This window comes from Schistocerca serialis, chromosome 4 (genome assembly GCF_023864345.2).
Source record: "Schistocerca serialis cubense isolate TAMUIC-IGC-003099 chromosome 4, iqSchSeri2.2, whole genome shotgun sequence".
NCBI lineage: Eukaryota > Metazoa > Arthropoda > Insecta > Orthoptera > Acrididae > Schistocerca > Schistocerca serialis.
The window spans coordinates 110,668,126-110,688,403 of NC_064641.1; the positions used below are offsets into that span (position 1 = coordinate 110,668,126).

Here is a 20,278-nt window from a genome sequence, read left to right on the forward strand (position 1 = left end):
ATCATTTTCAGCCATTCGTGCACTTCATGTTCGCAAATAACAATGGCAATTTTGTGGACAACAGTGCACCATGTCACCAGCCATAATTGGCCATGATTGGTTAGGAGAACATTCTGGACAATTTGCGTAAATGATTTGGCCACTCAGAGTGCCTGACATGAACTCATCAAACATTTATGGGACATAGTTGTGAGGTCAGTTCATGCACAAAACTCTACAGCAGAAACACTTTCGCAATTACGAATGGCTATAGAGGAGGCATCATGGCTCAATATGTCTGCATGGTACTTCCAAATAAATGTTGAGTCCATGCCATGTTGAGTTGCTGCACTATGCCAGGCAAAAAGAGGTCCATCACTATATTAGGAAGTATCCCATGACTTTTGTCACTTCATTGTATAATACTGCATTATTTGTTCTTCCTAACTTCCCATGCGTAGTTTGTCATTATACAGCTCATTCTTGATGATCTACGGATGTGCTATAAAGTGTGAGTAAACTGTGTTATATCAGGCTTCTACTGCGTTTTTATGGAGATTAGATGATAAACACTACAGACAATAAGAAAATAGAAGATTTTGAAATGCAGTATTACAGAAAATTGCTGAAGACTAGATGTTTAGATCAGGTGACAAGTGAAGAGGTATCAAATCAGGAAGAAAAAACTTTATAACACAAATTGACCAAACGAAAGGTTTGACTGACAGAAAATATCTTGAAACATTGAGTAATAGCTAATTTTGGATTTGGTGATCAAGCATAAAAATTGTGGGAGGTGGCCAAGGCTGAACACAGAAAATAAGAGTTAATGGATGTAGCTTGTAATAGTTCTACAGAGATCAAGAGACTTGCAGAAGATGAACTAGTGTGAAATGCTGCATCAAATTAGTCTTTAGACTGAGCACTACAGCTACAGACAAACAGTAAAATTATCAGTTAAATCTACTTACCACTCATTACTGAGGACTGGATCATTAAGAATGTGATTAACCACTCGAGCTCCATGAGCCGGAGGGCTCTGATATATAGGTCTTATGATAGCATTGAACTGAGATTGTATTTTAAATTTGTCTTGTGGTTTTTTGACTACAATTGCAATATTCCCAACCCTTTCACCTAAAACAATAGGGTAAAAGATGTTTACATTAAAAGGCCAAAATACAAACTGTATTCTTATGTAGTGATTGTGCTCATTACATACTGTATAGGCCAAAATTCTTTGCAAATGATTGTGCACAAAACAGTTCAAAACCTCGTTCTTCAAAGTATCTAACAGGCCAAGCGTCTTCTTCCAGGTCCCCAGATGCGAAACCAAGATAAGCTGCATCAAAGTAAGGGAAGAGCTTCCTCTCCTATACAAATAAAATTTTGTAATTGGTCACATTACAGAAAATACTTATTAAAATTAATCATTTCATCAATGTTGAAACATTTTGCATTCTGTGAGATGGCAAATTTTTGACAGTTACTTGCATGATATCAGCAATTCTGATCCACTGTTCCTTTGTTGGATCACAACCAGTTGGATTATGAGCACAAACATGTAATATAATGACAGAATGTTCTGGTGCAGTAGAAAGATCATTTATCAGTCCATCAATATCCAGGGATCTTGTTGCAGGGTCCCAGTATCGGTACTGCCGTATGTCGCTGAACCCAGAGTAGTGCAGAATTTTTTGATGGTTATCTGAAATTAAATTTTTGTACCCAGTTAAACTGGTTTTTAAAATACACTCCTGGAAATGGAAAAAAGAACACATTGACACCGGTGTGTCAGAACCACCATACTTGCTCCGGACACTGCGAGAGGGCTGTACAAGCAATGATCACACGCACGGCACAGCGGACACACCAGGAACCGCGGTGTTGGCCGTCGAATGGCGCTAGCTGCGCAGCATTTGTGCACCGCTGCCGTCAGTGTCAGCCAGTTTGCCGTGGCATACGGAGCTCCATCGCAGTCTTTAACACTGGTAGCATGCCGCGACAGCGTGGACGTGAACCGTATGTGCAGTTGACGGACTTTGAGCGAGGGAGTATAGTGGGCATGCGGGAGGCCGGGTGGACGTACCGCCGAATTGCTCAACACGTGGGGCGTGAGGTCTCCACAGTACATCGATGTTGTCGCCAGTGGTCGGCGGAAGGTGCACGTGCCCGTCGACCTGGGACCGGACCGCAGCGACGCACGGATGCACGCCAAGACCATAGGATCCTACACAGTGCCGTAGGGGACCGCACCGCCACTTCCCAGCAAATTAGGGACACTGTTGCTCCTAGGGTATCGGCGAGGACCATTCGCAACCGTCTCCATGAAACTGGGCTACGGTCCCGCACACCGTTAGGCCGTCTTCCGCTCATGCCCCAACATCGTACAGCCCGCCTCCAGTGGTGTCGCGACAGGCGTGAATGGAGGGACGAATGGAGACGTGTCGTCTTCAGCGATGAGAGTCGCTTCTGCCTTGGTGCCAATGATGGTCGTATGCGTGTTTGGCGCCATGCAGGTGAGCGTCACAATCAGGACTCCATACGACCGAGGCACACAGGGCCAACACCCGGCATCATGGTGTGGGGAGCGATCTCCTACACTGGCCGTACACCACTGGTGATCGTCGAGGGGACACTGAATAGTTCACGGTACATCCAAACCGTCATCAAACCCATCGTTCTACCATTCCTAGACCGGCAAGGGAACTTGCTGTTCCAACAGGACAATGCACGTCCGCATGTATCCCGTGCCACCCAACGTGCTCTAGAAGGTGTAAGTCAACTACCCTGGCCAGCAAGATCTCTGGATCTGTCCCCCATTGAGCATGTTTGGGACTGGATGAAGCGTTGTCTCACGCGGTCTGCACGTCCAGCACGAACGCTGGTCCAACTGAGGCGCCAGGTGGAAATGGCATGGCAAGCCGTTCCACAGGACTACATCCAGCATCTCTACGATCGTCTCCATGGGAGAATAGCAGCCTGCATTGCTGCGAAAGGTGGATATACACTGTACTAGTGCCGACATTGTGCATGCTCTGTTGCCTGTGTCTATGTCCTGTGGTTCTGTCAGTGTGATCATGTGATGTATCTGACCCCAGGAATGTGTCAATAAAGTTTCCCCTTCCTGGGACAATGAATTCACGGTGTTCTTATTTCAATTTCCAGGAGTGTATGTTTCTTACAGTTTTAATTATCATATATTAAATATTCATACATACATTGCTTTTCATTTCATTTCATTTTTAATGAAATAATTTACCTAGAACTGTTGTACAGGAATTGTCAATTGGTTTCATGATCTTCTTCTGATTTTAGTAATAAGCCTAAATGTATCACAAAATTTCTAGAAGAAAGTTGAATTCAACATACCCCATGATGGGTTGGAAACATAAGCAGTGTTGTAGTTTAGTATTTTTGATAGGAACTCTGTTCCAATTCTCAGTGATCCTGTCCCGCTGAGAGAATGCACACCAAATGCCTTGAAAAGAAAATTATTGGAGATGTATTTGAACATAAATGCAGTGCTAAATAAAGTGGCAACTATTGAAGCTGTCAGTTTTTTAAAAAGTAATACTAATAAAAAATACTGAAGTTCATTTGTAATACTAGTATTTCTCAGTAATGTCACAGTTAACAGCATCTGACTAACAACCAAAACAGAAACATTTGAAGTAGAATTGCTGCAGTTATACCTGTTGAGTTGGTTAGTAAGTAGAAAACATCCACGTATCAAGCAAAAACTAAAATGCCAATAGAAGTTATGTAGGAGACAATTAGTATAACAGAAGCTGTAAGTTTTTTTTTTACTAGTTGTGGCTTTCCTTCTAATATGAATTAGTGAATGACAAACCTCTTCTGTCATAATGAATGTATTTAATATTCATGTTTACATAAATATGAAAGCCACACATTTTATTATACTCTCAAAAATATGCATACTTGATTCATCTCTATTTGTGTTCATACAGTTCTATCGTAAAGGACATATACTGTAAAGTACCTCTCTTGAGCTTGTTAAGTGCAAGATCGTTGTTTGCATGTTTCTGTAAGTGTGCTGACTTCTCTAATTGAATCTTTGTGGTATGTGTGTGATATTTATTTTTATGTCAGTTTGTATTCAATAACACTGTTTACTGTGGATTTAGGCTCTAGTCATCAGCATCATTTCAGTTGTCAAAAGTTCCAATAGTATGATTATTTGAAGTGTTTTAGAATATAAATAAAGCAAATTCTTCTGATAAATATAACATACTCATACTATCAGTCATGGTAGTTGGTTAGCAGTACAGTGTTTCTCTGCACTAATCATTTCTTTGAGTCAGTACACATCATTGGAGGTTCTTTTCCATGTTGGGATTTATGGAAAACCAGCTAATTATCTGACATTACCCTGTTGCTTGTTTATCCTAGTCTTATCTTGTATCGGGACATTTAGCTAGGGATGTCTTAGCCAGTCATTATTTTTTCCTATATATGATGTCATGTGTGTGTTAAGTTTGGTTAAAATTACTGAAATACATTTTTGAGTTTCTAGCTGTGTTCAGTAACCAGCAACTGACCCAGCCAGCTTCTTCAAATGCTGCAAACATTGTTCTTATTGTGTGCTTAATGTCTATACTCCAGTCAGACTGCTGTGCGGTGTGGGATCCCCATCGGGTGGGACTGACAGATGACATCGAAAAAGTACAAAGAAGGGCAGCTCGTTTTGTATTATCACGAAATAGGGGAGATAGTGTCACAGACATGATATGTGAATTGGAGGATCAATCATTAAAACGAAGGCGTTTTTCGTTGCGACAGGATCTTCTCATGAAATTTCGATCACCAGTTTTCTCCTCCAATTGCGAAAACATTCTGTTGGCACCCACCTACATAGGGAGAAATGATCATCATGATAAAATAACAGAAATCAGGGCTCGCACGGAAAAAATTAAGTGCTCATTTTTCTCACGTGCCGTTCGTTCGAGAGTGGAACAGTAGAGAGACAGCATGAAGGTGGTTCATTGAGCCCTCTGCCAGGCACATTATTGTGAATAGCAGAGTAATCAGGTAGATGTAGATGTAGAACAGTGTATTTGCAGTGACAATAACTTCATTTCCCACTATTCTGAGGGTCTCACCAAGGCCTTCACTGACAGGCACTGCCTGCCCGACCTAGTACAAAAACATATTTCCTGTGCCATTCCATCTCACACCCACAATCCTCCCACCACCCCCAAGAACCATCAACAAAGGAGTGTCTCCTTTGCCACCCAGTAGCACCCTGGACTGGAATGACTGAACCACATCCTCCACCAGGGCTCTGATTGTCTATTATCATGCCCTGAAATGAGAGACATCCTACCCAAGATCCTTCCCACCTCTCCTAAAGTGGTGTTCTATTGCTCACCTGACTTCCACAGCATCCTAGTCCATCCCCATCCCACTCCCAATCCCAACCCCTCGCCACAGGGAAAATATCGCTGTGGAAGACCAAGGTGCAAGACCTGTCCAGTCCAGATAGCCCGCACTTTCTATATCAGTCCTATCACAGGTTTATCCAGCCCCATCAAAGGCCAGACTACTTGTGAAAGCATCCATGTCACATGCCAGTTCTGGTGCAGCTGCACAGATTTTTGTATTGTTGTGACTGCCAACCAGATGTTCATCAGGACGAATGGCCACTGCCAAACTGTGGCCAAGAGCAAAGTGTATACCAAATGGTGTCACAACATGCAGGTGAGCATAACAAAATTTAGTTCAATAGCTGCTTCAATATGCAAGCCATATGGATCCTCCCATCTTCCACCAGCTTTTCTGAACTGTGCAGATGGGAGTTATCCTTACAACGTGTTCTCCACTCCCAAAATTCTCCTGGCCTCAACCTACGGTAACCTACTGTCCCAATACCCTCAATGCAACAGTTTGCATCCCGTCTGCCATGACTTCCACCTGTCTTTCCTTTCCTGATACCTCTTCTTTATCACTCCCTGTTCCTCCCACCCTCTCTCCCTTCCCCCCTCTCCACCTTCCTGTTGTGGATACTAAGTAATAACATTAAATTTATTTAAATACTTAGAAGAACATCCACTAAAAATACATTTTAACCAGTCTAATATAATATTAACAATATAATCAAAAGGGTAGTTGCTACTCACCATATAGCTGAGCTGCAGAAAGGCACAATAAAAAGACTGTCACACATTTAGCTCTTGGCCAACAAGGCCTTTGTTGGAATTAGACAACATACAAACACGCACACACTCATGCAAATGCAACTCACACACACATGACCACAGTCTCCGGCAGCTGGCTGGCTCCAGATAATTGTGTGACAGTCTTTTTATTGTGCCTTTCTGCGACTCAGCATCTCCACTATATGGTGAGTAGCAGTCTATCCTTTTCATTATATTACAGTGAAAACAATCAATTATTAACAAAATTATTTAATTAGATGTATAAAAAAATCTACTCACCAAGCAGCGGCAGAACACAGATATAAAAGACTGTTGTAATTGGCAATTGTTTGGAGTCAGTGGCTTCTTCTTCAGGCAGAAGGGTTGAAGGGGAAGGAAGAAGGGTGAAGGAAAAGACTGAAGAGGTCTAGGAAAAAGGGTAGATTTTGGGAAAGTCACCCAGAACCGCAAGGCAGGGGAGACTTACCATTATGGGATGAGAAGGAAAGACTCCTGTAGGGTAAGTCTGCCTGACCCGCAGTTCTGGATGACTTTCCTGAAATCTCCTCTGAGCCATGCTCTCTTTCCTCTGGTGCATAGCCAGAGGGGGTCACAATGTATAGCAGGGGGTCACTGGTGGCTTTCAGAGAGAGAGGACATACTAGCATATGGGTATTTTGTGGTAGGTGGCCCATGTGGACGGCCGAGTTTCATGAGTGGGATTGTATCATATGGTGAACTGTTTTGAGGTAGGAAGCCATGCCTCATCGTGGTTTGTGTTGCATCTCATCCAGAAGGGCAGTGAGGCAATGTGCCTGGAGACATGATGTTCTGCAGTTTGTATTATCGAGTTCCTGGCTTCTTGTGGTAAGATTTCTCTTTCCTTATATATTGTACATTGTACAGCAGCAGGTTTACCTGGTAGCTTATGGCCATCAGCTGTAGTATTCTGGGCTTGTTGCTTGGTTGATTACATTTTTCTAGTTTTATACTGTTTAAATCTTTATTTTGGTATATCCTTTTATATACATTCTTCTGACTTAAGGTTTGGGAAGACAACAAATGTTTGTATTTATAATCATTGTAGCACTGACATTGGTTTCCGATGTTCCGCACCCAACCGTGATCCTGTACCCTGTACCTTGGGAGCGTATTTGGGTTGAGAGAGTTGCCTATTCTGAGGTGCACCACTCGCTATCTCTGTCGGAGCCTGCATTGCTCAATCCCCCGGAACTTGGCCTAGCCCTCCCACGCCTACTTAATCCAGACTTGACTAGGACCATATCATGCCCTTTTTCCTAGACCTCTCCAGTCCTTTTCCTTCATCCTTCTTCCTTCTACTTCAACCCTTCTTCCTGAAGAATAAGCCACTGGCTCTGAAAGCTTGCCAATTACAACAGTCTTTTATGAGTGTATTCTGGTGTCACTTGGTGAGTAGACTTTTTTATCTTTTGATTATTTTGTTACATTCCATTCTGTATTTTCCATTGTCTAATGTAATATTACGTGTTTCACACTACAAATATAAAATTTTACTGTAGATAATATTTCCATACCCGATTTTCAAGAACAGCCCTCGATTTTTCTCCCAGCAGGAGTTTAGTGGCAGCAGAGCCGAGTGAATCCATCCCAAGAATCATCAGATATTCGTGGTTCAGGTTTTCGTCAGTCACGACTTTTTGTTCAGTTCTTTTTACCACTGGTAACACCCATGGCTTGCCTTCATTGGTCCTGTAGGCTAAACATTAATAAATTCTGTTATATTTGGAAATAATGGAGTATGTAACTTGGTCTTATTTGCATGTATCTATTTACATGTGTTCATATTGGAATATCATTTAATACCATATGTAGCAGTATCCACAGTGAAGATTGAGAGTACATACCACACCCCACAAAGTTTTCATATATTCAAGGAATATAATGTAAGTGCACACTTATGATAGAACACGAAATATCCTTCCAGTTTTTTTTTTTTTTTTCTTTTTTTCTTTTTTTTTCATCAGTGGTCTCTACATTGTATATTTTAGTGTGTATTTTGGATCTGCTATGTGATATTAATGATACATTACATGAAAGACTTTGCATAAAAATCCAGCATATCAGCCATATAACAAACTACAACACAGATAAATTAATCAAGAAACTTGGTTTGGAATGTTTTTTTGGCATTGTGTTTATTTGATAATATGCTGATTTATTTTGCATATTTTTACAGCAGTATGAATTTATTTTGGATACTTTAACAGTCTTGTGTGGAAGATACATGAGGAAGGCAAAACACCCTCACATTTAAAGAATAATATAGTAATTCCAATTATAATGAAGCCAGGTGCTGACAAGTATGTATATTGGTATATTACCGAACTATGAGTTTAATAAATTATGAATGTGAAATATTGCCAAGAATTATTTACAGAATAGTGGAAAACTGGTAGAAGCCAGCCTTGAGGAAGCTCAGTTTAGGTTCCAGAGAAACATAGGAACACAGGAAGTAATACTGACCCTAAGATACATTTTAGGAGAGAGCTTAAAGAAAGGTAGCCCTGTGTGTAGGGCTTTTGTAGACTTAGAGAAACTTTCAGGTTTATCAGTGAAATTTTAATTCTGTCAGAGGGCAGTCAAGCATTGGAAGAGCAGGTTAAAGGAATGGATAGTGCCTTGAAAAGATGTTATAAGATGAACACCAACAACAGTAATGGGTGAGAAGACATTTACCTGGGCTTAAGATTCCATATCACACTTTTCATAAGTGCTGTAGAGCAGCCTTTACTGACTGAGTCATCTGAGAAGGATCATCACGGACACATCACATACTCAGTAGGGCGATAGTGTTCCAGGGATGGGAAAGGCTTGTATTTTTTTTGTCAGTGATTATATTGAGACAGTCATATAGCTACCATACATGGTAATACCACTGTGTCATCATGAACATTATGGTGATGTAGAAATAGGAAGCCCCCATTAACTTAAGCTTCAGTGGACCAGTTTTACTGTTTGAAACTTCCTGGCAGATTAAAACTGTGTGCCGGACTGAGACTCGAACTCGGGACCTTTGCCTTTCACGGGCAAGTGCTCTGCAGTTTTAATCTGCCAGGAAGTTTCATATCAGTGCACACTCCGCTGCACAGTGAATATCTCGTTCCAGTTTTACTGGTTGTTTGAAAAAACAAAAAGCATGCTGCTGAATAGCAACCCCATGTGGAGTGCTTACAAAATCATGTGGCCCCTAGCTGTGCAGCTGATGCAGAAGAGGAGGGAAATGGTAGGGGTGGGGGCTCCCTTGTGGAGGGGACAGAATGGTAGGAGAGTTGTAGCTCTACAGCTGAAGCCTTCACACAAATGCCTTTCTCACAGAACTTTTAAACTACAGCTTGCGAGTCTGCATATGATCGTATTAACAGATTATGCCAGTAAAATCAATAACTGGACAAGTCAATCATTTATTGTTAAAATCCACAATTAGTTACAGGATTATGCTGAAACTGCAACAGGAGAGATTTATTTTCATCTTACTTGCAAGCCTTTCTCCCTTTCTGTTGTTGTCGTGTTAAAATTAGCTTCTGTTGCCAAATACAATGGTATTTACACAATTTCACCTCACTAACATGCTAATGCTAGATATGGCAGGTTCCTGAAACAGTCTATTATTAAACAAACAACTGAGGACAAGTCAGGTCCATAACATATGAAAAGCTGAAGCTCAGTATAACAGATATTTGAGTCTTTAACTTACTTTTTTACAAACCCATACTAATTCTCACTTCACCAGTTACCAATGACTCTTAAAATAATTACAATATTTAATTGAAAAATCTGTTGTTGCCCATATATTGCAGTAGGTGACTTTTGTATGTTAACTACATGGCAAACTGCTCCCTGCTGTGTATGTTACTATTCGCAAAAAATTTGTTTCAGTATCTCAAACAGTTTATGAGTTATATCTAAAAACAAAGATGATGTGAATTACCAAACGAAAGTGCTAGCAGGTTGATAGACACACAAACATACACACAAAATTCAAGCTTTCACAACCAACAGTTTATGAGTTATGAGAGATATGAGTATTTCACTTTCTCTGTACAGTTTGCCATGCCATAAAAATAGATATAGACCCTGTCTCAAGTTTAAAAAAATTGAATGTGTTATGCTACATTTCATATGCAACAATGCCTGATGTAACATGCACCAAATACAAACTCATAGCAACCCATAGTTTTCATTGCAAACAATTTGAATTTCATGCAGTGCTATCCTTATTGCTAAAATTTCACAATAAGTATGACCACTGACAAGCTGATTGGCAGTTCATCATGAAGCTGGTGAATAGGGCTATTAGATGTGAGAGAATAACGGTTTTTCCCAAATAGTCTCTTTAAAATCGTTTGACAAAGATTGCCAAGCAGCCAATGTGTGCACGCCTCTGTATCCACAGTGCAGCCAGAGCAGGTAGAGAATGTTTCATTCAAAACAGGCAAAGCATACAGCCCAGTAAGGAGCAGGAAACTGAGGCAGGCACCCTTTTGGAAACCAGCACTGAGAATGAAAATGTTCTTTAAGAGCACCATTATCAGTACTATTACTAAATATGAAAATTAGCAGTTTTTTCCTGTGGCTGCAATATCATTTATGTTCTGTAAGTTAGTTTTGTTTTTCAGTAACAGTCAGGAAATCTCAGGTAGACTGTGCATGAGTCTGAGACACTGGAATGAGTCAGTCAGGGGCTAGTCATCAAGGGTGACGGTGAGGTGAGGTTGCAGCCCAAAAGTGCAGGCGGACAATTACTTTTGAAGTATAAATTTCTTAAAAGTGATAAAAAGGACCATTTAAGCCATGATGTGATTGAGTATGAGTGGAAAATCATTTTGTAAAGCTCATTGAGAAGACTAATGATCTATGAACAGTTTAAAGACTGAGTAGTGACCCATTAGTAGTGGGTAGGAGATTTTTCTATTTATAGGTGACCTTGTGTGAAGGTTGTATATCAGAAGTAGTCTTAAACACTCATTTGAATTATTCTTAATGTGAAATCGATGAAAGAAACTGACATGTGGCTAAGCAGGATGAGTGATGTTGAACTGAGAGACATTGATGGGGCCCCTTAAACTTGTTCACTATGAGCAACTTTTATCATTTCAAAGCAGTCATTAAATATCCATTCCTATACATAGAGGATAGATTGTGCATGTTAGTTTAGGATCTTTCACTTGTCTGTTTTGCTACAAACTTGGGTGAACCTTTATTATTCAAAAATAGATAAAAGGGGGATTTGCTCTGTGTACATACATTGACCAGATGTATTAGTAACAAGTCAATAAATAGCTGATCAAGAAAATGTGGGCAATCCTTCTTCTGTCCTGACCTCTAAGCAGAATGGCAATACTCCATGTCGCAGAACACAGTAGTGTTTACCATAGAGGCAGCGACCATTGTGCAGCCTCTACCGCCATCAAGATGGGATACACAATATTAAGAGTAGAATTGGCTTTCAGTGCCCCAGCAACAGGCAGGGACAACACCATGGTTCTTATGATTATTACGGAGAAGGTAGTTGAGCTGCAGCAATGTGGAACCTGGGTGAGCTTTCTCCGGAGTTTCATCACACTAAGGCATCAAACAAAATGGTCATATGGATGTCTTTGCAAAGGACACAACACACAATGGGTACTTACTTATCTATAATTTCTATATGTTCCAATACATTACAATATTTGAACTCCAAGGACAAGAACCCACAGGAATTTATTATTTTTATATTGTAAAAATGAAAATAACATTCAGTAGAACAATCTTAGACTTTACATAAATGAAATAATTTTATGGCTGGTGCGTAAGATTAATTTTTCCCAGAACAATTTATCAGTGACTTTTAAATAAGAATATTTATGACACCAGTGTTGTTATGGATAGAGGTTGTGGTGTGATATATTAATTATTTGCTGCATACATTTTAATCTCAAATAAAGAACTATTGAAACTCATTATAGTTGGGATCAGCAGCACATAAATAAGAATAGTGAGAGATTATTTATTTCTTGCTGCTACATTTTTATACATTTTACAATAACATGTAACACCACTACAACATTAAATAGAACCCAATTACCCATTAAAAACTGTATTTAAAAGATCATGCAGACTAATTTCCTACTAATATCATCAGCATCCTTGTATCAGGAAAAGCAGTAGCTTACAAAATAATCGTAAACTTTTAAAAGGGTGTACCTTCCTATATAATTGTTAGTTACAGTGTGCTAACATAGATTTGTTGTAAACATCAGATGTTCTAGTAAAGTAATGTGGTTCTGCTGCAAGACTTGTACAAAAAATGACAATAAATTAAGTAGTGAGTGAATAAAACTGCTTGACGTGCACTTGAAAACCATGCGCATTAGCAGTGTGTGTCACTGCTAGCAGTGTGTTAGTAGTGTGCCATGAAAGATCAATACTGTGAACTTTTGACAGAACCTGCCATGGGCGAAGGCCTATTTAAACCCTGCCGTGCTATCCGTGCACTTGTGTGTCATGTTATTGCTGCTTACATACATTGCCTTATCTTATTGTGTTCAGTGTATGTTATGCTGATTGGTGTACATACCACAGTCTAATAAAGTTGTACTAACATTCTTGGTTGTGTTTTGTGTCCAAGTACAACACAAGTGACAATGAGTGAGAGATTGTCCTCCACGCAGTTTTCAGTCTTTGGTTGGTCCCCCATTGAGTTATGATGTCTGATGGTGACACTGATGAGTTTTTACACCATCTGGTTGATCAGCAAGGGATTCTTATTGCAGCATCTCAGTCAACAGCAGGGGGTGTTCGCCACAGCACAACACAACCAAATCCAGGTACTGCAAATGCTTGCCTCTGTTTTGGCTTTTCCCGGTCCATTTCAATCTACATCACCTGCCGCACATCCTGTTTTGCCTGCTGCTACACTGCTATTTCCAGCTTACATTGAGTCCGTCAAAGAATGGAAAGCCTATGAAAAACATTTGTACCAGCATTGTCATGTGTTTGGATTGACTGAAGTTAGTTTATGCCATGCTTTCTTTTTTTCCTTGGTTATCACCTCCCATGTATCAACTCCATTGCCAACTGCCCCCCCCCCCCTCCCTCCCCCCTCCCTACAGGATCCATCTTCACTCTTTTTTGATAACATGTGTGACCTTCTTTTGAAATATTACTGTAAACGGACACACATCATTGCCCCTCGAGTTGAGTTCTGTGTGTTACAAGAAACCAGAACATTCCTATAAGACTTGGGTAGCTGGGCTTCATGGTTTAGGTCATTGTTGTTAGTTTGCCACTGACATACATAAGGAGTCATATTCCAACCAAGTTCATGTTGCAATCATTCGGTTGGCCCCCGACCGTGAGGTTCGTGAGTAGGCCCTTCAGTGTGAAAACCCCTCCCTCTATGATGTTCTGACTATTACACAATCGTTTGAGGTTTTGAGGGCTGCAGGTACTAAAATTGAATCATCGTGTGAGGTTGCAGAAGTTCAACTCCATCCACCTCCCCATTTGTGGGATGATTCACAGGGGGACAATATGGTGGCAGTGGTTCACATGCAAGCAAAATGTCATGGTGGCTGGCCCACCTCATTATGGCAGCCATGGCCACAGTGGCAGCACAGCAAGCCTGGTAATGAACAACACCACAAGCACTCCTCACTTCCCTCTTGCCCATCATGTTTTGCCACTCATGATAGGCCCCAGCGGTGGGCCATTTGCTGCAAGTACAACAAAATGGGCTAAATTGCTCCTGTTTGTAATGCAAAATTCCAACAGCTTCTTGCAGATGCTGACCATGGATGTCAGTTGCGTATCAGCAGTCAGTCTCCATTGCACTGAATAAGCTTTTTATTGATGTGAAGGTTTATCAGAAGGTTTTGCACATACAATTCATCACTGGTGCTGCTGTGTCATTACTCAACTTGCTAACGTACGTGGACTTGGGTTCTCCCCCTTTAGTGCCAGTGTCATGTACATTAGTCACTTAAAATAAACAAAATATTCTGATATTAGGTAGTTTCTTGGCCCCAGTCACCAACAAATCTGTGGTTCATCTGCTGCATGCACTTAAAATTTGTATGCTTTGGACACCTTTAGCCTTTTTGGGTTTACTATTTCTGATGAAGTTAATCTCATCTCTAATCAAGTGCCTTACACACAGCTCGATTCTTTATGCTCTGAATTTTCCATGGGTTTGGGTTGTGCTAATAATTTCAAAGGCCACATCACCATGAAGCCTTTGGCCAGACCCCATTTCTTTTGGACTCGCCCAGTGCCGTTGGCGCTCCATGACCAAGTCAACGCAGAGCTCAACTGCCTCATGGCCTCCAGGGTTGTCCAACCAATTGCATCCAGCGAATGGGCTACCCCCATCTTCTGACCAGTCTGGACATAGTTTTTGAACAGGAGGAGTTACTCTGTGTCCACATCAATGAGTGCGTTCAACAAACAGTTGATGGTTTTCCAATCACTAGCACTCCGGTCACACAAGTTAGTGCTATCAACCCAATTTTAAAGAAAGTGATGTATAGCGTACAACATGGCTTGCCTGAGGCATGTCCATGTGGACTTCTGACCCCCTCTGTAACTGCTATGAGTTTTGGCATCATTTCTCTGTCATTGATGATGTTCTGGATATGACCTATTCAGCTCCTTGAATAGTGGTTCCCTCAGCTCTTCATTCAGAGATCCTGCAATTGCTGCATATTCATCACTGAGGGGGTATCATGCACCAAGGCGTTAGCCCATCGTCATGTTTTTTGGCCTGGTTTGGATGGTGACATCACTTGTTTGGTTATGGCATGTTCTAAATGCACATCGAAGCAGGCTGCCCTGCAGGCAACATTGTGTCCGTGGCTACAACCTTCGCAGGCCTGGGACCATCTCCACATCGATTTCACTGACCATTTCCGTAATGCATACTGGCTAAGAGTAATTGATGCATTCTTTCTGTTCCCATATGTTTTTCATTGTCCATCAACTTTGGCCTCTGCCGCTGTGGCAGCCCTGTCAAAAATCTTTTTCATCAAAGGACTTCTGGCAACGTTGGTCTCCAATAACGGCCCTCAGTTTGTTTTGCAGGAGTTTGCCTCCTTTTGTAACGTCCATTGAATGCGCCACATTTTGCCCTGCCCTTCCACCTGGAGTCCAACAATGAGGCCGAAAGATTAGTTTCAACATTCAAACCACAAATGAAAAATTATGTGACTTGGTTCCCATCTGACATTGCCTTCAACCAATTTCGGCCTTCCTATTGGTTCACACCGTTCGGTGACAACAGCCCTGCTGAACTGCTCAAGAGGCACCAACACCGGATACTCCTGCATCTCCTGTGGCCTGGTCAGGGATGCCAACCTGTGCAGCCGTCGTCCCATTTCTGGCATGGGGTGGCTGTCTGAGCACGTGGGTTTGACCGTCATCCAAAATGGATTGCTGCTATCATCTCCTGATGCTGCAGCCACCATCTCTGTGACATCCGTATGGAGGGCCTCTGTGCATGTCATCATGACCAACTGCGCCTGTGTGTGGATGACCGAATAAAACTGTCTGGGACACATGTCACCACACCAGAGTGCATCGCTCGATGGATCACCTGATGCAGCTGGGTCTCTGCCATGACATATGAGGGTCCCCCGTCACTGGTGGGCAAACCTCGCATAGCTTCTCCAGTACTACTTCCACTAGCAACGCAACCATCATTCATACTGGAGCCATCTCCTCTGTCTCGGCCACCAGATGTGAGGGAACCACCACCAGGTCCTGGATCTGATATGGACATAGACCTTGTGCAGACACTATCCACCCTACTGTTGGGGTTGACACTATAAGGTGGACTGTGACACTGCCCGCACCCCAAGTACTTCGACCATATGCCCCAGTATCAGCATGTCATCTCAGTCAGAGCCTCACAGAGGAAGACACCATGGACATCTTGTGAATTTGAACGGTTCCGCAAGGGAAGAGGAATGAAGTAATTTGTGCATACTTGAAAGCCGTGTGCATAAGAAGTGTGTTGTCATATGCGAGAGTGCACTGTGAAGGAGCAATACTGTGAAATTCTGATATAGCCCACCACAGTCAAGTCCCCATTTCTACATCTACATCTACGTGATTACTCTGCTATTCACAATGAAGTGCCTGGCAGAGGGTTCAATGAACCACCTTCAAGCTGTCTCTGTACTGTTCCACTCTCAAACAGCACATGGGAAAGCACTTAAATTTTTCTGAGCGAGCCCTGATTTCTCTTATTTTATCTTGATGATCATTTCTCCCTATGTAGGTGGGTGGCAACAGAATGTTTTCACAGTCGGAGGAGAAAACTGGTGATTGAAATTTCATGAGAAGATCCCGTCATAATGAAAAATGCCTTTGTTTTAATGATTGCCACTCCAATTCACGCATCATGTCTGTGACATTATCTCCCCTATTTCACAATAATACAAAATGAGCTGCCCTTCTCTGTACTTTTTCGATGTCATCCGTCAGTCCCACCTGATGTGGATCCCACACTGCACAGCAATACTCCAGAATAGGGCGGACAAGCGTGGTGTAAGCAGTCTCTGTGGTAGAGCTGTTGCATCTTCTAAGTGTTCTGCCAATGAATCACAGTCTTTGGTTTGCTCTACCCACAATATTATCTATGTGAGCGTTGTAATTTAGGTTATTTGTAATTGTAATCCCTAAGTATGTGGTTGAATTTACAGCCATCAGATTTGTGTGACTTATCATGTAATCAAAATTTACCTGATTTCTTTTAGTACTCATGTGAATAACTCCACCCTTTTCCTTATTCAGGGTCAATTGCCACTTTTCGCACCATACAGATATCTTATCTAAATCATTTTGCAAACCCTGCTGCGCTATGCTCATGCCCAGTTATTATGCTATTACTGGTTACATACATTTGCCTTATCTTATTGTGTTCAGTGTATGTTATGGTGATTGACATGCATGTCACAGTCTAATAAAGTTGTACTAACATTCTTGTTTGTGTTGTGTGTCCAAGTACAACATCATCTTCTATACCCTCAAGCCTCATCGAAGGGACTCTACTCCCATACCGCTCGATCACTGCCATTGTACCCACAACATATGACACTTGAGGATCTGTCTTTTCTGGTAACATAAGAGAAATCATTTCCTATGAAAATATGGGCACCAAATCTACACCTACATCTATACTCCATAGGCTAACATAAGATGTGTGGCAGACAGTACGTAGTGTACCAGTACCATTTCATTTCTAATACTCCCTATTCCATTCGTAGATGATATGCAGGAAGGAAGACAGATGATAATGTTCTGTCTAACCTCCAAATTTATTTAATTTTTTGCATTTTGCTCATTATGCAAGATTTATGTTGGAGAAAATGTCTGATTCTTGACTTGTTTTGCAGCATCGGATCTTAAAATTTTTTGAGTGAAGCTTTTCATGATGCAAGAGGTTTATCTTGTAACTTTTTCCACTGCAGTTTGTTGAGCATTTCTTTGTCACTTTCACTGTGACCTTACAAACACATGATGAATGTTGTGGCTGTTCTTTCCTGAAAGATAAAGAAAGACATACACTGTGAAACACTAATCCAATATTTATCAATCTTTGTGAAGAGGCGCCGCACACAATTGGTATTAGATTATTGAACTTCCATTCCATATAGTACTGGTGACCATCACCAATATCAGTATGAGGTGTAACGCTCTTGAGAACAATTGCACTCTTGTATTTGTTGTGGTATAGGGGCAAATAGCATCCAAATGTCAGTGTGAGGTATCTCTTGCCATGCCTGAAACACGTGCTGTGTTGTTAAAGGAAGACTGCTTATAGAAGGCTTGCATTATACTGCAGGAATATGCCATTTGGCATCCTGGTCATTAAAGGTGTGACAACGCGGTTTACCATTCATGTCACAGACTTGCAGGCATTGTCTCTCCCTAAAACAATTACCAGATCAGTCCTTTTGTCATATCCAGTAGCTCCCCACACTGTGATTCCAATAATTGGAGAGGTATGGGTCTCGAGAATTGTTATTTCTTTTGAGGTTGAACCTGGTCATCTAAGGACACATTGATATCTATCTGATGGCCACAAACAGAAGTGAGACTCATCGCTGAATACCACAGAACATCACTCAATGTCCCAGCTGCCTCTGGCTCTACAGCATGAAAATCTCTATTGTCTGTGGTACAGTGTTCACAGTAAATAATGCATGGCAGCCTGATGTCTCATCACAGCTTTTAGTACTTTCTAACTGATTGTGACATTCTGATCTCAACTATTATCATCCATCTATTCGTCAAAGCCAGTCAATGAAGTGTACAATCCTGTCATGGTGTAGTCCTTCTGGAAGGACATGTGCCCACTCTTCTTGTCCTGAGCTCATCACTGAGCGGGATGGCACAGTGGTTAGCACACTGGACTCGCATTTGGGAGGATGACGGGTCAAACCAACTTCCAGCCATCCTGATTTAGGTTTTCTGTGATTTCTCTAAATCACTTCAGGCAAATGCTGGGATGGTTTCTTTGAAAGGCCATAGCCAACTTCCTTCCCTAATTTGATGGGACTGATGCCCTTGCTGTTTGGCCCCCTCCCCCATTGGGGGAGCCAACCTGAGCTCAACTCCCCATCACTCTTCACTTGTACAGACATTGTGCTAGAGTCTACTGTCTATGCAGGGTGTTGGTATGATGCTCCCATGCCCATCATGTCATTGATTCAGATTTTCTCAAACTTTGAAAGATGTTAATAAGCTGCATGTTAACACTCTCTTGGCATGCTCTTTTGTTATCTCCATCTGAAAAGTTCCAATGATGTTACACACGCCTAAGAGTCATCATGTAGTCTCAAATTTCTTTATTTAGAGGAAATGATTTCCCTGTAGAGAAAATAAGTTCACCAAAGTATGAAATTGGAATCAACATACCACACAAGCATGTAAATACTGCAGTACCAGTTTGGCAGCACTAGGTCAAGGGTTCATAGTGTAACACCTTCCATTTCCACCTGTGTATGTTATATGTAAATTCAACGTAGGAACAGTCATAATTAAAAGCAGAAGCATTGGGTCTCTTTACAAGTTGCATACTCCTGTTTTGTAACCATTGGTGGATAGAAACATCGTCTCATAGCGAAAGGTCGGTTGCTGTTAACATTTGGGTAACTGCAAGGGGATGTGTAGTTTCTTGCCTGTTCAAAACGTAAACAATACCAACATCATGTCAGAGACTGCTTGTTGACCTTGCCATGCGCATCACATTGGCCAATGGTCTGCCATCTGTCGTGAGCCTCTGCTGCTGCCCGAGTTTCCTCGATTTGCTGCCGGAGAGTGTCAAGTCTTGCTGGATCATGTCAGTCAGTACAATTTACACGTGCCCATTGAGTTATTTGTACTGAAAGACAAATAATAGAAAACATTCCCCTCTAATGTCCTATATCCCTGGAGTGGCCTTGCTACATACTCATCTGTCCCTGGGGTAGGCAGCCAACTTTTCTTAGCTCATGGCTAAATTCACCATCATCAAGTAAGATTAATCACATCTTAAAATGTTACATTGTGTCTTTGTAGTTATTTTTGTTTGTTACTCAGCAGAAAAACTACACTCTTAGAAAGCTCTTATCATTAGTTGATTTTTTGGATTCTTCTGTTAGTGCTGAATGGCTAATATCGTAAATTTTGTTCGAGAATTATGGGCCACATGAATACTTGATTTGTGCCACGTGCCGCAGTCTGACGATTACAGGTGAAGTCTAACGTTATCAGATCTTTTTAACATCCGCTATCAACGTTTACATCAGGCACTGATCATCAGAAAATATCTCTGCATTTATAGTCCAATTAAAATTACTTTGTGAGTGATGGATGTTTCACTGAGTTTAATGGCAGGGGCCAGCCACCATCAATCGTAGTTCTCTGTAAAAAGTCCATATCTACACAGGATGGCTGCAGGACTTCTGCTGTTCACTATAAATGTCAAATCAAAAACACCTTCAGCCGTTTATATTTTCAATTTTATTTTAGCGACTGGTTTTGGCGTTTCACTTCGCCATCTTCAGGCCGCCTTACCGATGGGTAGGAAGAAGCCAACCTCATGTACAATCAAAATAGGGCCCAGCATGCAGTCACTG

General features: G+C 41.4%; 1 protein-coding gene across 1 annotated transcript in view; it reads right to left on the bottom strand.

The window, feature by feature from the left end:
* LOC126473908 (aspartate aminotransferase, cytoplasmic-like) overlaps positions 1–20,278 on the bottom strand; it is a 70,020-nt gene that overhangs the window by 28,543 nt on the left and 21,199 nt on the right. Inside the window, exons 2-6 of the mRNA XM_050101254.1 lie at positions 7,694–7,875; positions 3,352–3,460; positions 1,470–1,687; positions 1,202–1,352; positions 951–1,116 (exon numbers count right to left, since the gene is read on the bottom strand). Coding sequence (XP_049957211.1) covers positions 951–1,116; positions 1,202–1,352; positions 1,470–1,687; positions 3,352–3,460; positions 7,694–7,875 — 826 coding nt within the window. The remainder of the gene's footprint in view (positions 1–950; positions 1,117–1,201; positions 1,353–1,469; positions 1,688–3,351; positions 3,461–7,693; positions 7,876–20,278) is intronic.